This window comes from Siniperca chuatsi, linkage group LG20 (assembly GCF_020085105.1).
Source record: "Siniperca chuatsi isolate FFG_IHB_CAS linkage group LG20, ASM2008510v1, whole genome shotgun sequence".
NCBI classification, from domain to species: domain Eukaryota; kingdom Metazoa; phylum Chordata; class Actinopteri; order Centrarchiformes; family Sinipercidae; genus Siniperca; species Siniperca chuatsi.
The window spans coordinates 20,306,540-20,331,033 of record NC_058061.1 but is presented as its reverse complement, the minus strand read 5'-3'; the positions used below and the strand labels follow the sequence as shown (position 1 = coordinate 20,331,033).

The 24,494-nt window shown below is 41.6% G+C and overlaps 1 protein-coding gene across 2 annotated transcripts; it reads left to right on the top strand.

Annotated features, from left to right (window-relative positions):
- The first annotated feature begins 2,619 nt into the window (after nt 1-2,619).
- LOC122867930 (SAP30 binding protein) lies at nt 2,620-23,984 on the top strand. Of its 2 annotated transcripts, none has more exons than XM_044179392.1 (10): nt 2,620-2,770; nt 3,410-3,519; nt 7,470-7,514; nt 10,581-10,620; nt 15,983-16,071; nt 17,862-17,953; nt 18,081-18,193; nt 18,270-18,328; nt 18,975-19,065; nt 23,147-23,984. In XM_044179392.1, exons 1-10 carry the CDS (start codon nt 2,677-2,679, stop codon nt 23,323-23,325), a joined length of 912 nt encoding a protein of 303 aa, XP_044035327.1. In that variant the 5' UTR covers nt 2,620-2,676; the 3' UTR covers nt 23,326-23,984. The 2 variants fall into 2 exon arrangements, with proteins under 2 accessions (XP_044035327.1, XP_044035326.1); XM_044179391.1 differs by having other exon boundaries at nt 23,144-23,984.
- The last annotated feature ends 510 nt before the right edge of the window (nt 23,985-24,494 follow it).

Genomic DNA, 24,494 nt, shown 5'->3' with positions numbered 1-24,494 from the left:
TAAAGCTGATTTGTGCTTGAATGTCACAGTGACTCCGTTATTACAAATGAACTGGTTTGGTATTCTGTTGATATTTATCAGGAATGTGAAAAAAACATGGAAAATGTACAGACATTCCAACTTGTATGTACAGTGTACTTGTAGTTAAAGTTTTTCAGTAGAAACTTGCTGGTGTAAAAAGACAGAGCACCCTCTGCTGGCCAAGTGAAGAGAATTTCTCTTTTTTTTTGTGCAAATTCTTCCAGTGGTAAATGTGAGCTGTTCATTGTTTGACAAACAACAGTTACAAATGTATTCCCATTATATTGTAACATTGAAGTGTTCTTTTTTTGTTTGTCTTTTTTACTGAGGCAATGCAATGTTGCATTTGTGGATGTAACCGAAATGTAATAAATGTTCAATATATTAAAAAAACAAAACACTGACTTATTTCTCTTTATATGATCAGATGTAAAGATTTAACTATCTGTCAAAGCATGGTATTATCTCCCATCTAACTACTGCATGACTTTATTCCAATAGTATCTACTTTGCATCAAAATAAGGCTTGATCTAAATCACATAAGTAAAACACTGCACTGTTGTATGCATACCTTATCATCAGATCTCTCCTTTGCCACCACCAGTCAATATTTTGAGTAAACATTAACCAGGAGCTGTTGCTTTTACTTTGCCCTGCCCACACAGAGCCAGTGACACCTGGAGAACAGAATTGGAGCCATTGGAGTTTGGATTTATAGAAAGCCTCCTCCCTGCACAAACTGATAGTAAACTGTAATGTTTGGGCTATATTCAAATAGTTCCGGGGCTGCGAGTGGATCAGAACAGTAGCTGAAACCATCTGTTCTCCCACTCTACAGTAAGCTACATTCACACAGTGTTGGGAGGGGCACTGAGCTGTGAGAGGATCATTTAGTGGGACATGGCCGTGGAGAGGTGAGTTTCTGAACAGGAATGTGTTGGGTGACAATAGTTTTCGGATTTCTATGGAGCGTGCTGATAAAAAACATGTTAGCTTTTGGAATGTTTTACAGCCGTTTAAGACATTTTATCATCAGCAGATAATGTGGCTCCACGGGTTCTATAAAGCATTATCAGTGTCGACTAATGGTAGTTTAATATCCACATTCTTCCTCCATTTGAGCTTTTGTCTGGTTAATCTCTCCCTGTGCAGTGTACCAGAGCAGCAGAAACCCACAGGGTCACCCGAGGACTGGGTGGAATGGTTCCTGTTTCGGCTGCATCAGGAGCCGTGGGCACTGGGCGGTTTTGTAGTCATAGGAGTGTTTGTGCTGGGAATTCTGTCTCTGGTCGCCTTCGCTCTGCTGTATGGATGCTGCTGCGGCCCAGAAGAAGAGAACCAGCAGAAGCAGAAGAAGTCGAAGGATGGGGTGATCTAAACACGTGTGAAGGGAACTGACTCATACGTATACTGTAAAATGAATGGCGACATGATGGAGAATTTGTCTAAATTTACCTGTCCACCTTTGGGTCATCCAGGGGTTGTTGTTTTTTTTATTGCCAACACAATAAAGGCACTTTATGAAAAATCACTGATGTTGCACGCAGTCCAGGTGCATATATAACGAGTATGTTTCAATATGCAGATACAGTAAACTGCTGCTCTTGAAAGAAAGCAGTTCTAACCTACAGATGTCTTCAACCTGCAAATCATCAATCAGTGCCTGCACAACAGGAAGCTGCTTGTGGTTTTGAAGATGCATCACATTTGTCTTCTAAACATTGATCAAGACTAAAGACTGGAGTTGAATTTTAAATATGCATATTATATTAGGTATTAAAGACTATGATATGAAGAGGTGTAAATTTATCTGCAAGTAGGCACAATGATCCAGTGGGTATGGGCATGGAACTGGATTGTCTCAGCCAGGCGTGGAGCTGTAACTGCACCAGGGTGCTCAAGCCCGAAGAAAGATTGATGTTGTGGCTTTTTCTGGATTTCTGCAAAACATCTGCCAACAAACAAAAATAAAATCCTTCTGCATGGTAACTTTTATCATTCTCAACAAACAGTCCTTACAGTCCTAAATTAGACTTGTTACTAAAGACAGACCTAGTGTACGTAGCCTGATTGTTGGTCTTGGTGTCCTACGCTGCATTCAAGTGAAGGTAGCATCGTTTACTTCTCCAAACTAGTGAAACGTATTGTCAGATATTACATGAACTGTGAGTAGAACGGGCAGTATTTAGACACTAAGGTGCAGCAGAAGTTGCTGCTGGGTTAGTGTGTGGATGTACGTGATCGTCTTTTAAATTAGATTTATTTTATACAGCAGTTGGACATACAAAGGCACAGAAACAAATGCTGATTTTCATAAGATATGAAAGCTGTGTGAGCATGTTTACATATTAATTGGATTTTTACTGATGTAGAAGAGCTTTAAAAAAAAACCATTTTTTTCCCCTTAACAGCATATGGTCTAAAATGGAAAACTTGGATACTACAATGGTGGTTATTTATTAACAATGTTCACATTAAAAAAATAATGATGTGTTAAGCTCAACACTCCCCCTTGTTAAGACACAGACTGTAGGCTTTCAGCAGCCCCAAATAAACAGAAGGACTACATCTCCCACTGTTACACCGGTGCTTACGCGTTACAATTTCACTGACGTTATTACTCTGCGACGGCCGTTTATGCGACGCATACAGCAATGGCGAGCGGCAAAAAGAGTGCTCTGCTTTCCTCTTTGGCAGAGTATGGGGACGATTCAGAGCCTGACTCTGACCCCGAATTAGAAGAGACAGGTATGGGATAACAACTTTAATAATGTTGTTGGATCGAAGTATAGTGGTTAAAAATTGTGTCTATTTCTGTGCGAATCTCTCCCCGGATTGTCATGTGGTAGCTAACTTTAGCTTGTAGCTGACGTTGCTATTTTACAGATAATGGCCAAGATATTCAAGACTTGTCTGTAAAAACCACGAACGTACATAGTTAAAGCATATACCGTTATTTCAGCAGGGTTGATTGTTGGTGTTGTTTTGGTCTTGTTGATGTTCCCTGGCACATAATGGATATAAAAACGTGAAGGTCTCAACAACAGAGGTTTTTTTGTTTTGCTGTAAAGTTAAAGTTAACGTTACTGGTTTCACTCCCAGTCCCACAGACTAATATGCTGGAACGTTTTATTTTTAAATCTTGAGTGTTTTGGCAGAGAGTGTGTGTGTGTGTGGTAAAATTATATCGCTTGATTTTTGAATGGAGTTTGGCTTTGAGGTGTCTTGCTGTATCCCTGATGCGCTGCTAGTGGGACTGGCATGCACCAAGACTTTGATTCCCTCATATTTCAGTTGCCAGTGATGCTGTTCGCCTCTTATAGTTATCTGACGTCTTTTTCTGTGTGGCGTCCCTGTGCCTCTCTGTCTCTTCCCATCTATCACTAGGGGGGGCTGGAGGAGGTCTGGTGTACAGCTATGGTGATGATGACCTGAACCGGACTGAGGGTGCCGATGACAAGGGGTCTGGAGATGAAGACAGCAGAGAGAGCAACTCGGTCAGTATTTGAGTTCTGAATACTTGAAAATGATGTTTCTTACTGTGAGGAAGATGACGTCCTGTAGGTTTTTATTTCTACTGACCATTCAGATGGATTCCACTGACATCTGGCTGAATGTTTTAAGCGACAGAAAAAGCAGTGCACTGGGTGTGGTGCTAGAGAATATGGTGGGAGTCTTCACTGAACTCTGGGGGGGCATTAGGAGGCTGAGAGGATCACACCAATGCGTGTTTGGTTGTGGCAGTAGCTGCATTATATTTGATGTCAGACGTGTTTTTGCGAAGAGTGTGTAATCACCAAAACTGCATCAGTGCATGTTTGTACTGGTGGAGGGTGAGGGGGATCTTGTCACATCACCTCCTTTGACATTAAACACTTTTCAGATCAGATCAGATCAGAAATACTTTATTGATCCCCGAGGGGAAACTCTTTTGCTACAGCAGCTCACTGTCACGTCAGTGCACACAGGAATAGAAGTTCTAAGCAAAAAAAATATAATACACTATAATACAGGTCAGAAAATAAATTAAGTACCAAGTGGGCATAAGTATAAAATAAAATAAGTGTGAAGTACAAAGTGGGTTTACCGGTTGATGATAATAATACAGTACAAAGTACTAGTGCATGAACTGCCAAGTGTAGCTTATTTATAATGAGGCGGAGGATATTGCACAGCAGTAATAGAGGTATGAATAAATATCAATATCAATATCATATCAGTATGACTTAGGGTCATACAGACTGACACTCAGAGGGAGGTGTTAAAGAGTGTGATGGCCACAGGCAGGAATGACTGCCTGTGGTGCATTTAGGGGGATGAGTCTTCCGCTGAAGGTACTCCTTTGTTTGACCAGCGCGTCATGGAGCGGGTGGGAGACACTGTCCAAGATGGCATGTAGTTTGGCCAGCATCCTCCTCTCTGACACCACCGCCAGAGAGTCCAGCTCCACCCCCACATTGTCACTGGCCTTACGGATCAGTTTGTTGAGTCTGTTAGCGTCCGCTACCCTCAGCCTGCTGCCCCAGCACGCGACAGCATGCAGGACACCACTGGCCACCACAGACTCATAAAACATCCTCAGCATTGTCCGGCAGATGTTGAAGGACCTCAGCCTCCTCAGGAAATAGAGGCGGCTCTGGCCCTTCCTGTAAAGAGCTTGAGTGTTCTTAGCCCAGTCCAGTTTATTGTCCATGTGTACTCCCAGGTACTTGTCATCCTCTGCAATGTCCTCTTTAGTACTAATACTGCAAAGTCTTTTGAAAATGAACCAGTTTGGATTTTTTGGCCAAGGTAGCCTTAATAGTAATAGTCTGCTATTACATGTACCAGGGTTGTACTATTTTGTATAAAATGGTAATCATGGTTATTTTGTTCACCATTGAGATCTTGATTTATTTTTCCATTTATTAATCCAGTACTCATCCAATCAGTTTAATTTCTATTTCCCCCTTGAATAAAACCTCTACTGTACAAAAAGTAAAACTATGTGTTATGTTACATAAAATCAGTGTGTCCTCTAAAATGTAAATATGAATAAAAATAGACAACAATACAAATACTAATAATAATGCTTCTACAGCATGTGGCTGAATAAAAAAAAGATTTCTCCGTCCCTAAAGAATGCCGTTACATTTGGAGATTGTCTGTGAACACGCGCTCACCCGCAGCTGCGACCACGTCTGGGAAGCACCGAGCGGTTAATCACAGTGTGCTCACAATAATACCCATGCGACTCGTTACCAGACAGAGCTGGAAGAAGGGACCGTTCCAAACACAAATATCACAACAGCGTTCAATTGAACTTGGAAGCCAAAATCTTGATCACGCTTCTTAAATGTTCGGACTTTCGTTGAAGTGAAACCACAATTTCAGATATTAAAGATATAATCCGTGATCCAAAGGTAAACAAAGGAGTTGCATAGCTAGAGTTCTAATTCGTTTTGTTTTTTTGTTTTTTTTCAATTTAAATAATACAGATAATCAATTAGTTGATCCAAAATGAATCTGCAGTTATTTTGATAATTGATTAATCACATAAATCTAGCAAAAACGCCAAACATTCATTGTTTCCAGCCAATGTGAGGATTTTCTGCCTTTCTGTGTTTTTATATAATTTTAAAGTAAACATTTTTGGGTTTTGGACTGTTGGTCAAACAAAACACATTTGAGGATGTCACCTTGGGCTTTAGGAAATTGTGATAGGCATTTTTCAATCTTTTTTTTTTTTTATTTATTTATTTTTTTTATACAGTTTATAGACCCAACAATTAATCAAGAAAGTAATCAGCAGATTAATGGATATTGAAAATAGTATAATATAATTATTATTATACAGTATAATACTGTATTGTATTATACTGTATTATAATATTATTATTATTATAATATAATAATAGTCGTTAGTTGCAGCCTTATGTCCAACCACCAAATCTCCAAACACAGCGTTGTAACCTTCTATCACTTCAAATTGATTGACAGCTCTTTTAATACAGCAAACATTTGATACACCAAAATCTTTGGAATTCTGTGGAAGGTGTGAATGCATCAACTCTTTGTGAAAACAGCAGTGAAGCAGGCCAATGTTTTTAATTATCATCGTTGGACAAACAGGAAATGCTACCAATGAAAGAGGACCTAAAGTTCAGATTATATTCTACTCGTAGGTTGCAAATCTCATATCATTATTTGTATGTATGCATGTTAGTGCTTTTAGATATGTATAGGTTAACTATAACATGGTTGATAAGTACCATATGCCTTCTCTGCATGCCTGCTGAATTGATGGCTTGTACGCAGAGTGGCCAGAAAAATGGAATCATCCGAATGACGTTATGCAAGAGTCTTGCAGTAAATACCGACTTTATGTTTAGGTTCAGTTTTAGTTGTTTGTGTGTTGACTCAATTCTGTGGTAATTTCTGAGTCTGAGTTTGGCCTTTGTGGCGGTGTTTTTATTTGACTGCATTATCCGTGTCATTTACATATATGACGCAGCAAAAATATTTGCTAATATAAAATAAAGAATCCAATATAATAGCATAACTACCTCCTCAAATACCATAGAGTTGAATCAATGCATCTCTTACAGTGTCAACAACAATTTAACATTGTACGTTTCACACAAAGGAAATACTAATTACAGCACTGTTTTATTGGTTTACATCACAGTGTACTGGGGTTTCAATTTGTCTGGTTACTGAGTATAAACTGTCAAGTTTTACCATGATGTACAAAGCACTTTGAAATACTGTAAAAACAACCTTGCTACAGTGTCAGACGGTAATTAAATGTTCAAGTACTCCGGTGATTTAGTATTGCACTTGGGTGACCCACAAGAGACAGATCAAAGCAGCAGAGGCTGAGCTATCTTGACCTTTAGTCCTCTTGTATGGGTCAAGCTCCAAAAACTCTGAATCCTCCATTTCCCATAATGCAACTCACTAGCGTCTTATTGTTATGCCCTCTTCTTTCAAATCCCTTATCTGCAGTTTGCAACACAGGCTTTCTGTTTAAAAACTTCTGAAGTCCCAAGCCAAAATGACCCCGATGACATCATCAGGATTGTTTTTTCACACTTAAGAAACCTCCCTGCAGAGCCACAGAAGACATTATACAACTGTTTTCACAGACTGAGTTGTACTCCTCATGACAAGGAAACTGACCTCCGTGTGTAAAATTGGTGGAGTGCCCCTTTTTAAGTTACCTTTGAACAGTCCAAATAGATATTTGTGCTTTAAGGCGTCAAACACATTTTAAGGAATTTTCCTTTAACAAAGACTTTGTAGTACTAGAACGAGTATATAACATCAAAAGGGTTGAACAGTTGTGCAGTCCATTGCTGGGTGCTGGTTGTCATCTGGTCTGTACTGCTGCTTGGTTCCCCCCCCTCCTGGTCTAATCTCCTTTTGAGCCTTACGGTGTTAACCTTCTGCATTTTTGTTTTTATAGGAAATGGACGAATCTGACGAGGGGAGGGACGCGGATGATGTTGAGGTATTTGAACACCCACCTGGTGTGGGATAGATTGGATTTGGAAAAGGATCAAGCCTGATTAACTTGTCATTTGTTTTGTGACTAACCAAAAGGGATGGCACCTTTTTTCTTTCTTTTACTTAAACTTAAAGCTGTCACCACTTGCTATGAAGGAGCATGTTCACTAGATGGTGCTGTGGGTTTGTGTGTGTCAGATGAATGTTCAGATAACATATGAGGCACTTAATGTAGGTGAGACCGGGTCAGTGACTTGTACTTCTCAGTTCTGAGTTGCAAGAGTGATGCATCTTAATGTGAGTCTTAAACCTCTTCCAGTGAAGAGCTCATCCAACAGCGTTGTTTTTCAGAGCACGCTGCTTGGACCTGCACACATTACTAACCCCACCCTGTGTGTATGTGTGTTGGTGTGGGTGTGTGTGTGTTTTAAAGCTATGTGAGCTGGACAGCATGCCAGCTTCCTGCTACACTGTTTGATACCGGTCATTAAGGTGAGAGTGAGTCACAAACCTAACAAGCAGAAACAGCACAAATTAGAGGAGGCTTTGTTTTGCAACCGGCCTTTGATTGATCATAATCTGATGAAGCTGATGTTTTGTGAGAGTTTTGTTTCTTCAATATGCCATGTAATGAAGCAGAGATAACAGCGTTGGCGATGTAAGGATTTTGTGATATGGTAATAGTCACACTGTGCGTCATGATGTGATTTCCCAATAATGCATGTATGGACATGGTGGAGGTGGATTATTCCCATGGAAGAGAAACATTTCTAGGGAAGTTAGAATATTCAATAATCATCATGTTTTGCTAGGTTTTTATTCAGCCCTCAGGCACTGACTGCTGTGTCTCATGTATTGTATCCTGGTGCAGCAGAGGACTGATGTTCAGCCTTGTGTTGACTGCTCAGTTTCAGATTTATTAGTTGACAGAATGAGAGAGAGAATGTTTATATTAGCTCTCATCTGTATTATCATTCCTTCCTTGTTATCGTAGCTGCTGACTGTGAATGGCAGCGGCTCGGTGGTGTTTTGCTACAGTTCTGGGCTAACTGTAGATAAGAAGGTCACCACACAGTAGTCGGGCCTTATTCAACTGAGGCGGCTGAATACTCAGGAAACCTTTGCTATAGCCCTTTGCCAGGCCACATTGGGAAAGGGCTTTGATATTATTTATGGGGTGTTGTAAGACTTCTCCTCTAGAGCCACCGGCAAGTCAAAACTTTCACTTTTTCAGTGAAATAGCTTGACATCTACTAGATGGATTGGCACATAATTTTGTACATAAATTCATGCTTCCCAGACGATGTATCCTAATGTCTTTGGTGATTCCCAGACTTTATCCCCTACTGCCACTAGCAGCATTTTAGGATTTGAGTGAAATATCTGGACTCATGACATCAACTCTTTGATGGATTGCCGTGAAATTTGCTACAGATTTTCTAGTTTGCAGTGCAAGCTTTATTTTAAAAACTCTCAATCTAAAAGATATCCCTGATGTGTCAGACTTTAGAAAGCTCCCTCCAGAGCCATAGAAGACATTATACAACTGTCTTCACAGAGTGAGTAATGCTCCTCAAAACGAGTAAACTGAACCTGCTGTGTAAAGTGGAGGGCCCCTTTAATTAGGTAACAAAGGTGGATTGTTTATACGGTTGGCAAACATTAAATACACAAAGAAAATGTTGTTTACAGATCACCCAATCTGCCACCCAAAGGAGATTTTTTTTTTTTTCCCCAGTGTGAAAATGTACACAAAATACTAATAGAAAGGTAGGAACAGCTGTACAATCTGAGGCAATCTAATACAACAGCCCTGCAATAAATCCTACCATGATGGAAATGTTATTCTGCTTTTGTGAAGACTGTGTTGGAGGTATTGCTTCCACTCTGTGGTGATTTTGGAGGCTGTAGTTTGTGGTGTTGTGTTGGATTGCATTACACAGGTTACAGTTTCACTCAAGTCTCCAAAAAAAAAAAAAAAAGAATCAGATTGGTATCTTTTGAAATTTGAATGACAACAATTAGGCATTCACAAGAACAGCTAGATTTTGATCTTTTTGTTTCCACGCATTTGTTGTCACTGCCATCAACCACTAACACATTCAAATCAGCAGTTTACAGGGAAGCTAGTTAATCCCCATAACACTGGTGTTCTTAGCGCCTGTGTTGTTGATGCATTTAACACAATTATTCCCGACATCTTTGGGTTTTAGTAAAGGCGGCTGAATTGAAATGATTTATTCAGGAAGAACCTTGAAGACACTGAATCATACGAGCTCCAGTGCTGCAGTTTCATAGCGTAATGTGACCTCTGACCTCTCTGTGAAGGGCAGCCAAATGGGAAAGAAACTTCAGATGTGCATCAGTCTATTTTATTGGTTCTGTCTCAAACAGCAGGTGCCATTTATTTATTTTTTTGGTTTGGATTCCTGCCAGCAGGCTCTGCTGTGCTTCCATGTCTTTCTGTCCACCCCCTCCTCCTCCTCCTCTTCCTCGTGATTTGGCCAACTTCAGGACAATTCTTTGATGTGCAGTTGCTAGGTGACGTCGTGATGCCCGTGAATAACAGCACTGTTCCTTTGTGCTGAACCTGTGTTATGCCCACAGTGTTGGCACAACAGGCGGCATATTTTAGAGGCTGTACAAGACTCCTCCTGCCGAGCTCAGGCTTTCACTGGAAACTGCCTAGATTTACTATTCTGGTTTCTATTACTTCTTAGAAACTATTCTCCTGACGGCTTCTGTTCTGTGTAGTCTGTTGTGTTAGCATCTGTGATTTGTAGGTTTCAGGTACAAATGGAATAAGCTTTTGTTTCCAGCTCCACATAGTTAACCAGAACTGCCAGTTCACCTCACCAACCCACTTGTAATCCACGGTAATTAACTATATCTGAACTGGGAACATGGTTTAATAATATCTACCACTGGTGCTGTTAATATTTCCCTCCTCCAAGGGCTGATGATTAGATTCTCCTGTCCAAAGGAGACCTAAATATCCCATGTATCTCTCTGTTTCTCTCTTCTTCCCCTCTCTTCCCTCTTCTTTTTTGTGTCTTTTTTTTTTTCACAGATCTCAGAAGCCGAAAGAAAGGACCCCAATGAGCTAGTTGGTGAGTACACATACACATAGGGGTGTAACGGTACACAGAAGTCACGGTTCGGTTCATACCCCGGTGTAGGAGTCACGGTTCAGAGCGGGTTCAGTACAGTCCGAACCCGAATTTTTCCCTAACAACTAATTAAAAGGTTGAGGCGGGTCTTCCAGCGCCTGCGTTTCATTGGTTGCTCGCTGCAGGCAGCAGTCAGACAGAATCCGTCGCTGCGGCGAAAATACGGATGGTATGGTGGTGCGTTTAGGCTGCGGCGGTGGAGTCAGCAGGGGGTGCTGGAAAAAACTGCAGCGACCTGCTGCGGGAAATTTGGACCAGACTCAACTTTTGGAAAAACACAACCCGATGTCACGCTGCGGTGGCCAGTCCGGCGATCAGACCGGTCAAACTGCTCCACAGTCAGCCTGAAATATCATTGAAACCTGTGTGGCTTGCAGTCTATGCTAAAAAATAAAATAAAATTGCGATACCAAGAAGCTTCCTTTGGTTTGTTTGTTTGAGAGAAGACAGCGCTGGTCAAGCGACCTATAGAATGAATAAGTAGAGGGAGTGCTGGTACCGAAAAAGCCAGTGAATCAGAGAAAACCTTATTTTCTGGTTGTTTCACAGCGGTTAAGTACAAATAAACACGCCCAAACCCCCACACACCGCAGCGCCTCATTCTGTCTGAATCCAGGCGTAGTGTGACTGACTGGCATGCCCATCAGCTTTTTGTGCTAACCTCAGCACATGCTGCTAACGACGTACAGCTAAAAGTTTCCGGGCTAACTTGGAATATCCCTCAATAAATGCCGTATTTACTCTTGTTTAAGTGACGTTTTGTAAAAACAACAGTGCCCAGCTGTTTTAGGAAATTCCTAAGTCTTTTTTTAAAAATGAAACTATATATTTGTGACCCGTCTTGCGAACCAATGGGCTTGGGGCTGAGTTCCGTAGACAGGGTGGGGAAGTCAGAAAGTATTGGTTTTAATCTTTGATGACAAAAAGAACTACATAGAATAGCGCCTGCTTCTGGATGCGTAAGCATGTATAATAAAACAAATATATAGTAGGATACAGTGTATACAGGAATCAGACTTTTCATTGTGTCAGTCGGGTGTTGGTGCAGTAAATGTATGAATCACTAACTAGACCCAGGTGAGTTATAAAAGCCTCTTTGTCTGCTGACTGACAGATGGGTTATGAAGGTCTAACCCTGGCAGTGGTTAGTGAGTAATGACTGACCTGTACAGGTGTGTAAGTGAGCATCAGATCAGACAGGATGTGAGTGATACAGGGAGCGGAGTTTCTCACACCAGTCTGTTAGACTATAAACCTTTGGCACTAGCGGTTTCCCTCTCTGCTGTTTGTTTGTGCGGGCGCCTAGCTGGATGCAGATGATGGCACAGATTACGCAATGCAGCGTTCCTCCTCATCCATCACTTGGCTGCAAAATAACATTGGAAAACGATACATATACTAATGTGTTGCAATGAGGTCGTATAACTGATTACAATAATTAAAATAATATGATTGCTTAATGATCCTCACATAGAAATAATTTTATTTTGAAAGGAACGTTTCAGTGAATCCAAGTAGGAGATGATTTATTCATTATTTGTTCTTAAACTGACGGACGGTGAAATTCTCACGCCTTTTTGTGTCCTTGCGTGCTGCCATTGTGCTCTAAAAGTGTACTAAACTAAGAAGCCTTCCTTTGGACTCCCTCCAACACGCTCCATGGGAGGGACAGCAGTAGCTGAGTGAACTTGGTGGCTTCTGCCCACAGATTTGCTCCCTCCATCATCACCGCTTCCACTCGCCTGGTTTGTTGCAGCCATAAAAAGAAGTCGCATAGGAAAGGGAAATGCACTATAGCAATTTTTAGTTTTCAAAACAGCCACCATCGCTATCAGTGTACTGTAGTGTCAGAGTGTGACTCATAGCCTGGGTCTGGGCACTTGACATTACTGCAGCGGAGCTTGGCTCCTCTGTCTTGTCTGTCAGTAAATGTCACAGTGGGTCTAGCAAAAGGCCTCCTGTCAGCAGGCTGAGAAGACGGCTCTTTGTCTGTTCACTGAAGGGACAGACATTGTCTGTCCAGAAAGACCCTGAGGGCACAGATTGTGATTTTCTGTCTGTTTTTCGGGAGGACAGATGGTAATTTTGATGCAGAGTATAATCGTTTCTCTGTCTGCTTATTACTCTGTGTCCCCATGTCCTTCATGACAGCGCTGCTGTTATATGAGAATATTCCTCTCACACTGAGCTGAATTATAAACAGGGATATTTATTACACAGGGTGTGATTTATTCACACTTCCTCTGCTTCTGTTGAGGCTACAGAGTTTATATTGGTGTTTAAATTAGAGTTTATCCAACAAGGCTACAAAGTTATCAACTAAATCTCCCATGTCTAAAGTGGCTTAGCAGGCTTCCACAATGCTAAACCCCTGTTGCAGCTACAACGTGTAATTGTCTGTGTTAAATGAAATAGCAAGCTACCCCCTGATGCCTGTGACTCATCCGACTTGCCTTGTCAGGTTTTTTATTGTTGGAGGCTATTGTATTTTCTGTGTTTTAAAATAGGGGGTGCATAGACTAGTTACATTCACGGAACCATTTATCTTCATGTAAGTGTATGCCTCACTTTTTGCTGTCAAAGAATGTGTGTGAACCTGCATACATACACGCTTAGCGTTACTTATGTGTCTGGCCAACAAGGGCAACACCCTGCCCCTCCTTCCCCGCGGTGGGGGGAGGTAAAACGTAGCCATATCAGCGATGAAGCAAATGGAGGGGGAGGCACTGCTCCTGTTCTGAACGTTCCAGACACAAAGGAGATCAGGGTGGCAAGTCAGTATCCACACGTGTGGATCTGTGGTCCCACGTGATCAGCAGACCAAGGAAAACGACAAAGATACCGAAGGGAGGGACTGCTGGAAAGAGTGTATCAGTATACGACAGCTTTCTGTCTGCACACTTCAAAGTTCACCTCCGGCACAGTCCCACAGGCAGGGATTGCTTCACCGCGGACCAGCAATGTTCATGGCACAGATATATTGTAGCCGGCATAGAAAGACGGCACATTACAGCTACTGAACCTGATCTTGGTCACAAGTGTTGGACCGAACAATGTCAGCAACGCAAACATTTTCAGAGTGTAAAAGATCAGTGGCAAATCATATATTTCTGTGTCAGTCAATCGTAACAAAAGAACACATGCAGTTCGTAGACATAGAGCTGGGTGTCTTTTTCCAAATTTTCCAATACTTGTGCCGATACCCAAACAAATCTTTTTCTATATTTTACATATGTTTGTTACCAAATTCTTTTTTAACATTACAAAATAATCCAAAATTTTTCTTCAAATTTCTTAAACGCAGGCAGACGTGGAAGAACTTTTCCCCAAGTAAAATCGGTCTAAATTTGGATTTTAATCAAGAACTATCTGATCCAAGAATAAGTAAATAAGATCATAAAGTTATTGATGACAGCCTTCAGTGCTTGACTGTTTTCGGTACTTGGTGCTACCGACACATTTCGGTCAGTAACAAAAAAGTATTGAGCAGAGTTTGACCGATAAATAGCTGGGCAATATATCGGGTGATATTAGCTTTTTGCAGATGTGTCATCGCCGTATATGTTGGCCGATAAGTAACAAGGAATTGCATGGTGGGATATGTTTTGCGGTACTTGCAAATGTTAGCATGCTAACATGCTAAGCTAAGATGTTTAACACTGTAAACATTACCTTCTATACATCAGCATGTTAGAATTGTCATTGTGAGCATGTTAGCATGCTGACGTTAGCATTTAGCTCAAAGAACTGCAGTTTTCAACTGTAAATTGTCTGGCTCAGTACATAATGTGGTGTTTATGTAAAATGTAAAAATAAAAAAATTGGCTAATATAAGTTTTGAATTATTGAGATCAGTGTCTGCCATAAAAAATCTGTTACTGGTCAGGCTATAGTAATGATTTTTGATACCCAGGCTAAGTTAGGGGTTTATTGAAAGACATTGTGAGAAATATTGGAAAGCATAACTTCAAGTGAAAGTAGATGACGTAGTTAAAGAGGTTTCACCAAAACACTTAAAAACACGGAAATCTCCTGGATACATCACAGATTGCTGATACTCAACAGTGTAAGAGTACGTGACTGTGGAATTTTCCTCTCTTCCTCTCTAAAAGACAACACTTTAGAAAATGATCGTCTCGTGTCCTTTCAAGTTTTTACTTGTCGACGATAACAAGCTCCTGCACACAGCTTGCAGCACTTACTCAGAGCGTGAGTGATAGCACTGAACGACCGTAAAGACTATCTGTCTGATTTGGATGTAGAGTGACACTGAAGAATGCCTGGCCTGCAGTCAGAGAAAGCAGAGACAGACAAGTCGAGCAGGGAGAGCAAAACAAGGGCCGCGTGCAAAGAGAGGCAAGGAGGGAGGGCAGAGGAGCCTCCCTTCTCGCAAGCCCCAACAGCCACTCCCTGCCCGGGCCGTGCGCTCCTCATACCGCACTGCCCTGTAAAACCACTGGCATACATATAGGACTACAACGAACAGGATGCTCAGGAATTCGCCAGCAATATTCGCTTAACACTAGGGCTGGGACGACATGCTTATCTCCCGCTTCGATGCCATCACAATACTTGGGCGCCAATTCGCTATGTATTGCGATTCGATATTACGATCCATTGCGATTTTTGTTTGCTTTCTTTAACACTAGACCATGGAGAAAAAGTTGAATCATACACTTGTAGAGACTGTATATCATGAGGTCATATTTCCAAAAACAATGCACATCACATCATCATTGCTATACTGCATAGAAATGTTATAAAGAGTACGGTCCAGACCTGCTCTATGGGAAAAGTTCCCTGAAAAACCTTTATGATTTGGAGCTATATAAATAAAATTGAATTGAATAAAATTGGTATATAAAATACTTTTTGAAGTAAACTGCTACATTTAGCTATTCCTGCCCATCAAGCTGATTTACAAATAATAATAATACAATATATGATAATATAATAATTATTAATATTATTCATGCATAAAAAAATCGATTCAGGAATCTAAAGATCGGTTTAAAAAATCATAACAAAAAAAGAATAATGATATGCAAGTGAATCGATTATTTATTTTTTTTTTTTTCACCCCTACTTAACACACAGTGAACACAGTTTCTTTAACTGAGCTTCTTCTCCAGTGCATATCCATATCCCACCTCCTTCTCATTTGTCATCCGTTAATTCAAAAACAGATTTGGTTCTTAGTTAATCCTTCCTCAGCATGTAAAGACATGCAAGACAGAGGGGGGAAAGCTGCTGAAGTGAAAACACATAAGGGCCCATGTTTCTGTTTCTGTCTTCTTTCCAGCTCTATTCTCGGAGAAGGTGAGGAACATGTCACCTGATGAGATCAGGATCCCCGCCCCGCCCCCTGGACGCTGCTCGAGCCAACTACAGGTAGACACACCTCCACTGTTATATGATTATTTAACCGCATAACATTCACTGCAAAGCTTCTCTTGTAGCACGCAATTTATTTAAACACAATATACTGCTGCTCGTCTCCTGCAAGCAGTTTTTATATCACCACCGAGGCCACAGTTATGTCTGCTAATCAGACCAGAGGAGTGGGTGTGTGGGAATAGTTGGGCTTGTGGGTTTTCTGAGAGCTTGACAGAAAAGTCCTGGTGCCCTGTGTTCTGGGTTTTACAACATCTGTAGACTTGTTTTATGTGTTGGATAAACACTTTTCCAGGTAGTAAAAGATGAAGACTTGTCACTGGCTCCTAAAGGAAGATTTTGGTTTCATAAGCAGACACACGGTCTGCACTCGCCCCTTTGGCATATGCACAAGGTTTAGAGTTAGGAGTTCAAGACCAAGAGTTAAAGTTTGGAGTGTTTAGGGCTAAAAGCTACCTCGTCCAGAGACTACTCATCTTGGTGTTGACGCAGTCAAAATAACCTGTTCCCCACGCCAAGTGAATAATTTCGATGTTTCACTCGTTCCCTCTGGGGTTAGAGATAAATTCTGGTGGCTACATAAATTCTGAGACATACCCCTGTAATTAAACCAGCACACAGTGTCGTCTTCTGTCAGTTTAGTATCACCAGCGCCGCTCTCTTTCTGCCTTGCTGCTGTGCATTTGGTGCGTCTAACTGCAATAATGTTTGTTCTGTGAGGAGCTGAGGCAGGTCAGGACACACACAGCTGACTTAGTAAGTGAACAGCTCAGCTATATCCCCGCTGGGCTGACACTCCCCCACCTGTCAGAGGCACAACGAATGATTCACCTTCACCAGAGCAGCCTGGATATCCCTGCCCTAAGGCCATGGAGGAGTAGAGACACATGCATGCTTAGAATATGTTTCTTACAGTTGAATTGGCTTTTTTTTTTTTGTTGTTGTCATTTCACCATTTGCTGGAATGTATCCACATTAGGAACAGTTTCCAAACTGCCTTTTGCAATCATGCCCCGACCTTGAGATTAGAACATTCCAGTGACTGCCAGAATCTGTGAGCTCTGGCCTTCAGCGAGCCTCAACTTTGTCTGTAGAAAAGCAACAGCCTCGGCCGTTTGTTCAGATGCCTAAAGCGACCTGTTTCTTTTCACATTTATCTGACGGGGGACGTCAGGTTGCCCTGTGTGTTATGACTCTTGTCCGTCAGAAGCAAATGCAGAAGTAGCGTGACATCATAACGGCACAGTAAACAGCTTTTTATAGGAAGGAGGTACAGGTGGATGGTTGGGTCAACAAAGTGTGTGACTTTTGATTTGTAATGGTTTAAGAGAGCTGACAAACAATGTCCTCCAGCTGATAGGGGTGTCGGGTCAGAAAACACTCGTGTTGGGTCATTTTGAAAGGCAATGACAAAGGCGTAGTAGCTTCTCGTTTTTAGCAGCATTCCCTTCTTCCATCTTGTGCCATGTTAGCTCTCATTTATCACTGTGGATGCCCTCGCTACATCTGCCAGCTCCCTGTGGCTCAGTTGAACCTGGTTGTCAAATATTTCCCAAACGTATCAGAAACTCTCGTACACAATAGCTCCATTCACACCGACCCTTGCTCGAGCAGAGCTGATCACATATATATAGTAGGTTTTGTTCATCTGCTGACTCTGACGGTGTGTCCTGCCAAATGCAGAGTGTGGAGGAAGCTGGGTCAAAGCAGAGGTGCTCATCTTCTTACACGGAGAGATGGCCTGCTGTCTGTTCACGCCCTTCGCTGATTTGCTCGTTTTGTAACAGGACAAGATCCACAAGCTGTATGAGAGGAAGCTCCATGGAGATTTTGACACAAACAGCCACATCCAGAAAAAGAAAGAATTTAGAAACCCAAGGTATGCAGCTCAGCTGAAGAACACACCCAAACCAACCAACCAACCAACAAACACACACACAAAGTGCTATTTACGCATGATACCAGATATAAATGTCTTATTAGGCTTTTCTTTGGTTTTCTTTTAGCATTTACGAGAAGCTCATTCAGTTCTGCAGTATCGATGAACTGGGAACTAACTACCCAAAAGATATGTTTGATCCTCATGGCTGGTCAGAGGACTCTTACTATGAAGGTCTAGGTAAGCCAGTTTACTTCTTCTTAACATCTCTGTGTGATTAGAACTCAACACTCATGCATGTGTTTTATCCTTCCAGCCAAAGCCCAGAAAGTGGAGATGGACAAACTGGAGAAAGCCAAGAAGGAGCGAACCAAGGTGAGTCGAACAACAAAACAGGAGGATTATTCAGCCATCTTCTCCGTCTGCGTCAGGGGCAAGTCTCCACCAGCTGCAGTTAATTTCTACTTTTTACGTCCTTCATCAGACACACGCAGAAATCAACATTGCCAAGTTCAGCTCTCGTAACTGCAGCTCAGGCCCAGCCCAGTGCAGCTTTACAGCTCAGCCGTGCCCATTCGTGTTTTCCACTGGGTTTCCGTGTAAATGCAAACATCTTCAGCAGGCGTACGCTTAAAAACACCTGAGTGTGTCTTTCCCTGCCAGCCATTTTTGCTTTTGCTGTTTACCTCTGAATTAATCACTCCGAGGTAATACATGCTGCTATCATCAGCAGCAGCATCATTCCAGCAGCTGCACCTAAGTTAGAAACTGAACTTGAATGAACATGTACTTTACAGGAGCTGCTCTGTTATTCTCTACTGTGAAATGTAGTCAGTGGTATGCAGGCTACAGCAGAGCTAACATCAGAGCAGCCAGAGTGAAACCAGACAAAGGGAATGCGTAATTTTCTTCCCCTCACTCAACAAATACTGTATAGATTGTGTATGTTGGTTAAAAACAGTTACACATCAAACAGTACCAGGATTAAAATCAGTGTTCTGATATTCTGTGTGTTTCACAGATTGAGTTTGTCACGGGGACTAAGAAGGGCACCAACCCCTCCAGCACAGCAGCCCCCACCACCAGCAACACCACCACCACCACAGCCACAGGTAAAAATCCACTACTGCAACGGTGCCAAGCCATTGTTCCGACGGCCCAATATCCCGAAACCCCAGTAGTCTGAAAAATGTCCCATTGGACCGAAAGCCCATTTGTCCGGCAGCCCGTTATCCCGAAAACAAACACCCGTTGCTCTGAAGGCCCATTGCTCTGAAAATACGCACTCCTTGCAGTTGATTGGTGTTGAATCGGCTGGGGTTTTGTCCGGGGGGGGGCGCGCACCAACTGAGGTAAAATGCTCCTGATTTTATTCCGACATTTGAAATTTGTCTGCGACATTAAAATTGCTTGAAATGTTGTTTGGTGTAAGGCCAGTAAGATTAAACCTATTAAGGGCAAAACCCTGCAGACACAGGACTTTTACCCAGGAGACCTCTCTTCGTGTCCCGTCTGAAACCAAAAGTCAGCGTTGACTTATTATTTTAACCCAAACCATGATCTTTTCCTAAACATAACCAAGTAGTTTTGGTGCCTAAACCTTAACCAAACTGCGACCGTTTCACCACGTTAACAACGTGGTATCTGGCCTGTGTGCAAACTTCTCCCATGTGCGTATTTTCAGAGCAATGGCAGTTTGTTTTTTGGATAATGGGCTGGCGGACAAATGGGCTTTCGGTACATTTTTCAGACTATTGGGGTTTCGGAATAATGGGCCGTCAGCCCAATGGGCAGTCCGCACTGCAACACCTCACAGCTTGAGCTCCTTTCAGAAATGCACCGTGCTACATAAAAATCAATTTTACATGGCTGGTTTATGTTTGAATACGCCCCTGAGGCATCTAAAAAGCCACAACGGCAGTGTTGTTAGTTTGGAACTAGTAACCTTTTACATAACACTACCAACACAACACAAGTCTGAATTAAGTGTCACATTAATGTTAAGGCCACTGCAGCAAAATAAACAGAAAACTAAATGGGCGCTTTGTTCTTCCTTCTTGTAATACATTTGAATTTAATAAATAATAATCAGTTTTAAAAAAAAAACTGTGAATGAGCTGATATAATGTCGTAGAAGAGATTCTTCTCATGTCAGGTCATCCTATAAAAGTGTGCTTTCATTCATGTTATTTTCAATCTTGTGGTGCAGTGCAAAAGAAAAAAAAAAACCCCTTCTGAATAATAATGAAATCATCAGTCGCCCTAAATTTTCAGCATTCATGTCAACTGCTCACAGAATGAATGTCCAGGAGGACGCTTTACATATAGCATGTGAACAAATAGGAATTCAATTGCTCAGGCACGGTTTTATTACAGCAGGGCTCCAGACTAACTTTTTACATTGGTGACATTGGTGCTTTTTCATTTAGGTGCACCAGCACATAATTTAGGTGAACCCAATAATACATTTTACAAGCGTTACCTTATTTGGGGGGGATAATTTATTTATTTTTATATATATATATAATATGCTAGTATTATTTCACCATTTTAATTCTACACCTTATTTTAGTGTTTACTCACAAACTACTTTAATCCGCTCACCTTGCTTTTCCCTTCGGCTCTGCTCACCTTGCCCCCCCAACACACACACACACACACATACACCTACACCTCTGGTCTGGTCTCATGCACAGTACACACCTGCTTGCCCCGCCTCTTTCTGTTCGTCTCTTCCTGTATCTGTCTGCTTTGTTGACTTTCTTTGTCGTCAAAAAACACAACTTGCGGTTTGGATTTTTTCACCCACGATTCCGACAAAAGCAGGTGAGCCGCGTGTGGAGGGGGCTTGTTGTTAATGACGTCGCCTATCGAAACGATAGAAACCAACGTGGTTTGAATGAAGTGCGTTTTACGATGATTTTCGAGGTAAAATTACTTTTTTTCTCAATGGAGTCTGGTGTGCCGTGGTGCCCATTTGTTTTGGTCTGAGATGCTGGTGCTCTAGTGCGACATTTAGTAGCAGTGAATGTCGCTTACAGCTCCTTTTTAAATATTCACGACTAAATGCCCAAAATTTTAAGTTTGAAAAACACCTATGCTATTATTTATTTTGAGTTTAACACTCACAAACTCAGCTTTTCTACCTCATCAAGTCTGTGTGGGTGTCTTTTGATCAGAGTTGCTTGACAGTGATCTAACAGCACAAGCAAACAACCCCACAACTGTCATCACACTTTGATTCAAATGTAGCCAAACTGTGATTCGTGCGCATCACCCTTTTTCCAGCTGAGCCACGTCCACTTCAAACTAGTGAAAAAAGCAAGGACAAAAGCAGAAATACAGAAATCTCGCGTGTGAAAAAAATTAAGACTGTTGAAACTTAAGCAGAAAGTAATGTGTTCATGTTGGACCTCATGGCATCTAACAAGAAGCTGATTGAGAAGATTGATTTTCAGGGCTTTTAAGCCACGGAGAAGTCATTCAACTTCAAAATAAGTTTTAAAATCATCATTTGATTCATTCATCATTATTTTCCCATTTATAAATATCACTTGAACATTGCAGCTCTATCCACAACAACCCTGTCATGTTTAAATAGAGCTTTTATGGAACATTTAGAGATGGGATGTGGTGGAACGGGAGATTCGCAGCATGACTGTGCAGCCGAAATCTGCGCAATGATATCATGTCAATATGAACCAAAATCTCTGAGGAATGTTTCCAGCACCTTGTTGAATCTATGCCACGAAGCCAGCTTAGCTGCATTGTTTTGACCGGGCCTGAACGCACCGCTGTGAGGACATCCTGTGATTTCTCATCAAGTAAAAGCCAGGACTCTATAAAGCGACCAGGTTACATCGCTGTCTCCGTCGCTCCCCTCTGCTCTCTGTCTGTGTCATGGATGTATATATGTATGTGTATACATAAGAGCTGCGGGTCTGTGTGTCTGTTTGACTGAGGGCGGGGCCGAGCTACACACACAAGCAGGGCAGAGGCGGACAGGATGAAGCGTTGCTTTGTCTGCATTCACACAAAATCCGGCAATGTGGCTCCTTCCCGCAGGGTTGTGCGGAGGTGTGTGGTGGTGTAGCCATGTTTATTTGTGCTTTAGAACGTAACTGAAAAATAACATTTTATTTCTCTGATTCCCTGCTTTGTTCTCGCTAACGCCGCTCCCTGTCTTCATTCACTCACTAGCTTGCTCGACCACCACCGCGCTCTCTCTCTCTCTCTCTCTCTCTCTCTCTCTGCATGGGGCCAACTTTGAATCATGTTTACAAATAGTAAGTGAAAAATCCTACTCATTCTGCCTTTAACGACTAACTCATTTAATCCGATTCAAATTGAGGATTTTGTTCAAGGATTTTTAAAATTTATTTTATACATTCGAAGCTTCATTCGAAAACCTCAATAGAAGCTTTCAATGTAAAAAAATTACATTTGGTACAGCACTACATTTTTGTTTATCAAATGGTCAGAAATAACAGAAAAAAGCATAGATTTCTGCCAAATAAAGTAACACAGGCTTATTGCCTTTACTGTACGTGGACTGATCATGCTAACTGTTGTGCGTAGTCACTCCGCAAAGGCCTATTGTGAGCCAGGAAATACCCTGAAGGTGTACCTAATAAAGTGGCTGGAGAGTATATGTTTAAATGCCAAAAGGCAATTACTTTCATAGATACATGAAGCATTTCTGAAACGGGATTTAGATTAAAGGAGCTCTGTAGAGTTTTCTTGTAAACAAACAAAAGTTTACATTAAGTGTTTCTCACCAAAATGCATCATCATGTGTCATGTATCTTTGAAGTCTAACAAGTCGATAAAATTATTATTTTTTTTAATTAATTGTACATTGTTTAAAAATACATGTTTTACAGCCATGTTTGCTAGCTAGCAGGCTTCTTCTTCATTGCTACGTTTCTCGCTGCAGTGGAAGAGCGTGAAACCGACGGCAGGATGTGAACTGTCACTCACATGCTCGCGCATGTGTGTACTCGTGCACAATAACAAACAAACTAAAAACATTGCTCCATAGCGCTACTAGTGGTCGAATCTCCTCTGGGTACCTTTTAACTCAAGTAATGTCAGGTCTTTCCTCAGCAGAGTGCCATGTAGCCCTACCTGTGCAGCTGATGATGTATATCCTCACATCACTCTCTCCTCCCCTGTGTTTACTCTCATCAGCAGAAGCCCAGAAGAGGAAAAGCAAGTGGGACTCTGCAATCCCTGTGACCCTGGCCCAGCCCACCATCATCACTACCACCGCGACCCTGCCTGCTGTCGTCTCTGTGACAACCACTGCTAGCGGCACCAAGACCACTGTCATCTCTGCAGTGGGCACCATCCTAAAGAAGGCAAAGCAGTGAACACAGAGAATGGGCAGAAACATGTTTGACTATACGAGTGAGCGAAACAATGACCAACACGAAGCTGGAAGAAGTGTTGTCCTGTGCTCATTATATATGTGAAAAGATGCAGAGAGAGGACAAATGAACCGATGGACACTCGGTGTACATTTTTAGAACCCACCTACAAATGCCCTCTGCTACACATGGACTAATCTAAAGACTTAACTGCCTTCTATCTCTGGGATTGCGTCTGCATTATTGCGTCATAAAGCCAAATTCACAGTTTGGTGAAAATACTACATACAATAGATCCTCTGAAAGTGTGATGCATGCAGATGAAACACGTCTGTCATTCTTTTTTTTCTTTTTTTTTATATATGTTGGCAATAGTTGAAAGTTTAAAACAGTTGAAGAAAACAAGAGCATGACAATGATCGAATAAGGAAAAGGGTCCCAAACAGACCTGGTAGAAATATCTGAAAAATTGTTTATTTTTCTATCCATACTTGCAGTATGTTAATGCCTCTTGTAGCAGTTATTTGTAATAGCTCGACATGTGCATCATTATTTTTAATTTTTCTTCATTGGCTTATTGACGTCTCTACGGTAAGATTTTTTACACTTGTACATATGTGTTGATGATAAGGTGAATAAATGGTTCAGATGTTGCCTTTTCAGTTGGATTATTGTTTTTGTCATTTCAACAAACTATTTGTGACCACCACACTTCATACTCACAGTGAAGGCTTCTGTGCATGCAATCAGAAACAGCTCGGCTTCCTGTTTGCTATTCAGCACAGATGAGGACAAAAAAAGCTTCTATTGTTTTAACAAAGTTTTACATCTTTGTGTTTTACTATGGAAATGAAAGGACACTCCTCTTTTAATGGGAACAAGCTCTATTGACTGCAGGCACTGGCCTGAATCTGGACTGAAGAATCTCTTTGGCTCTCTTGCCGACACACACACACACACACACACACATACACAGTTTCTCTCAGGGTATGCATGTGTGCCCCAGGTGGAGTTTTGACTCATTTTCTTCCTCACCTCAGTCTCCACATGTGGCTTCTATCCGGGGGTGCGTTAGAGGTCAGTGTATTTCTGAAGCACCGCTCAGACTTATTTAAAAAAAAATAGAGCCCTTCCCAATTGTTTACTGTTACAAGCTGCATAACTGTCATAAC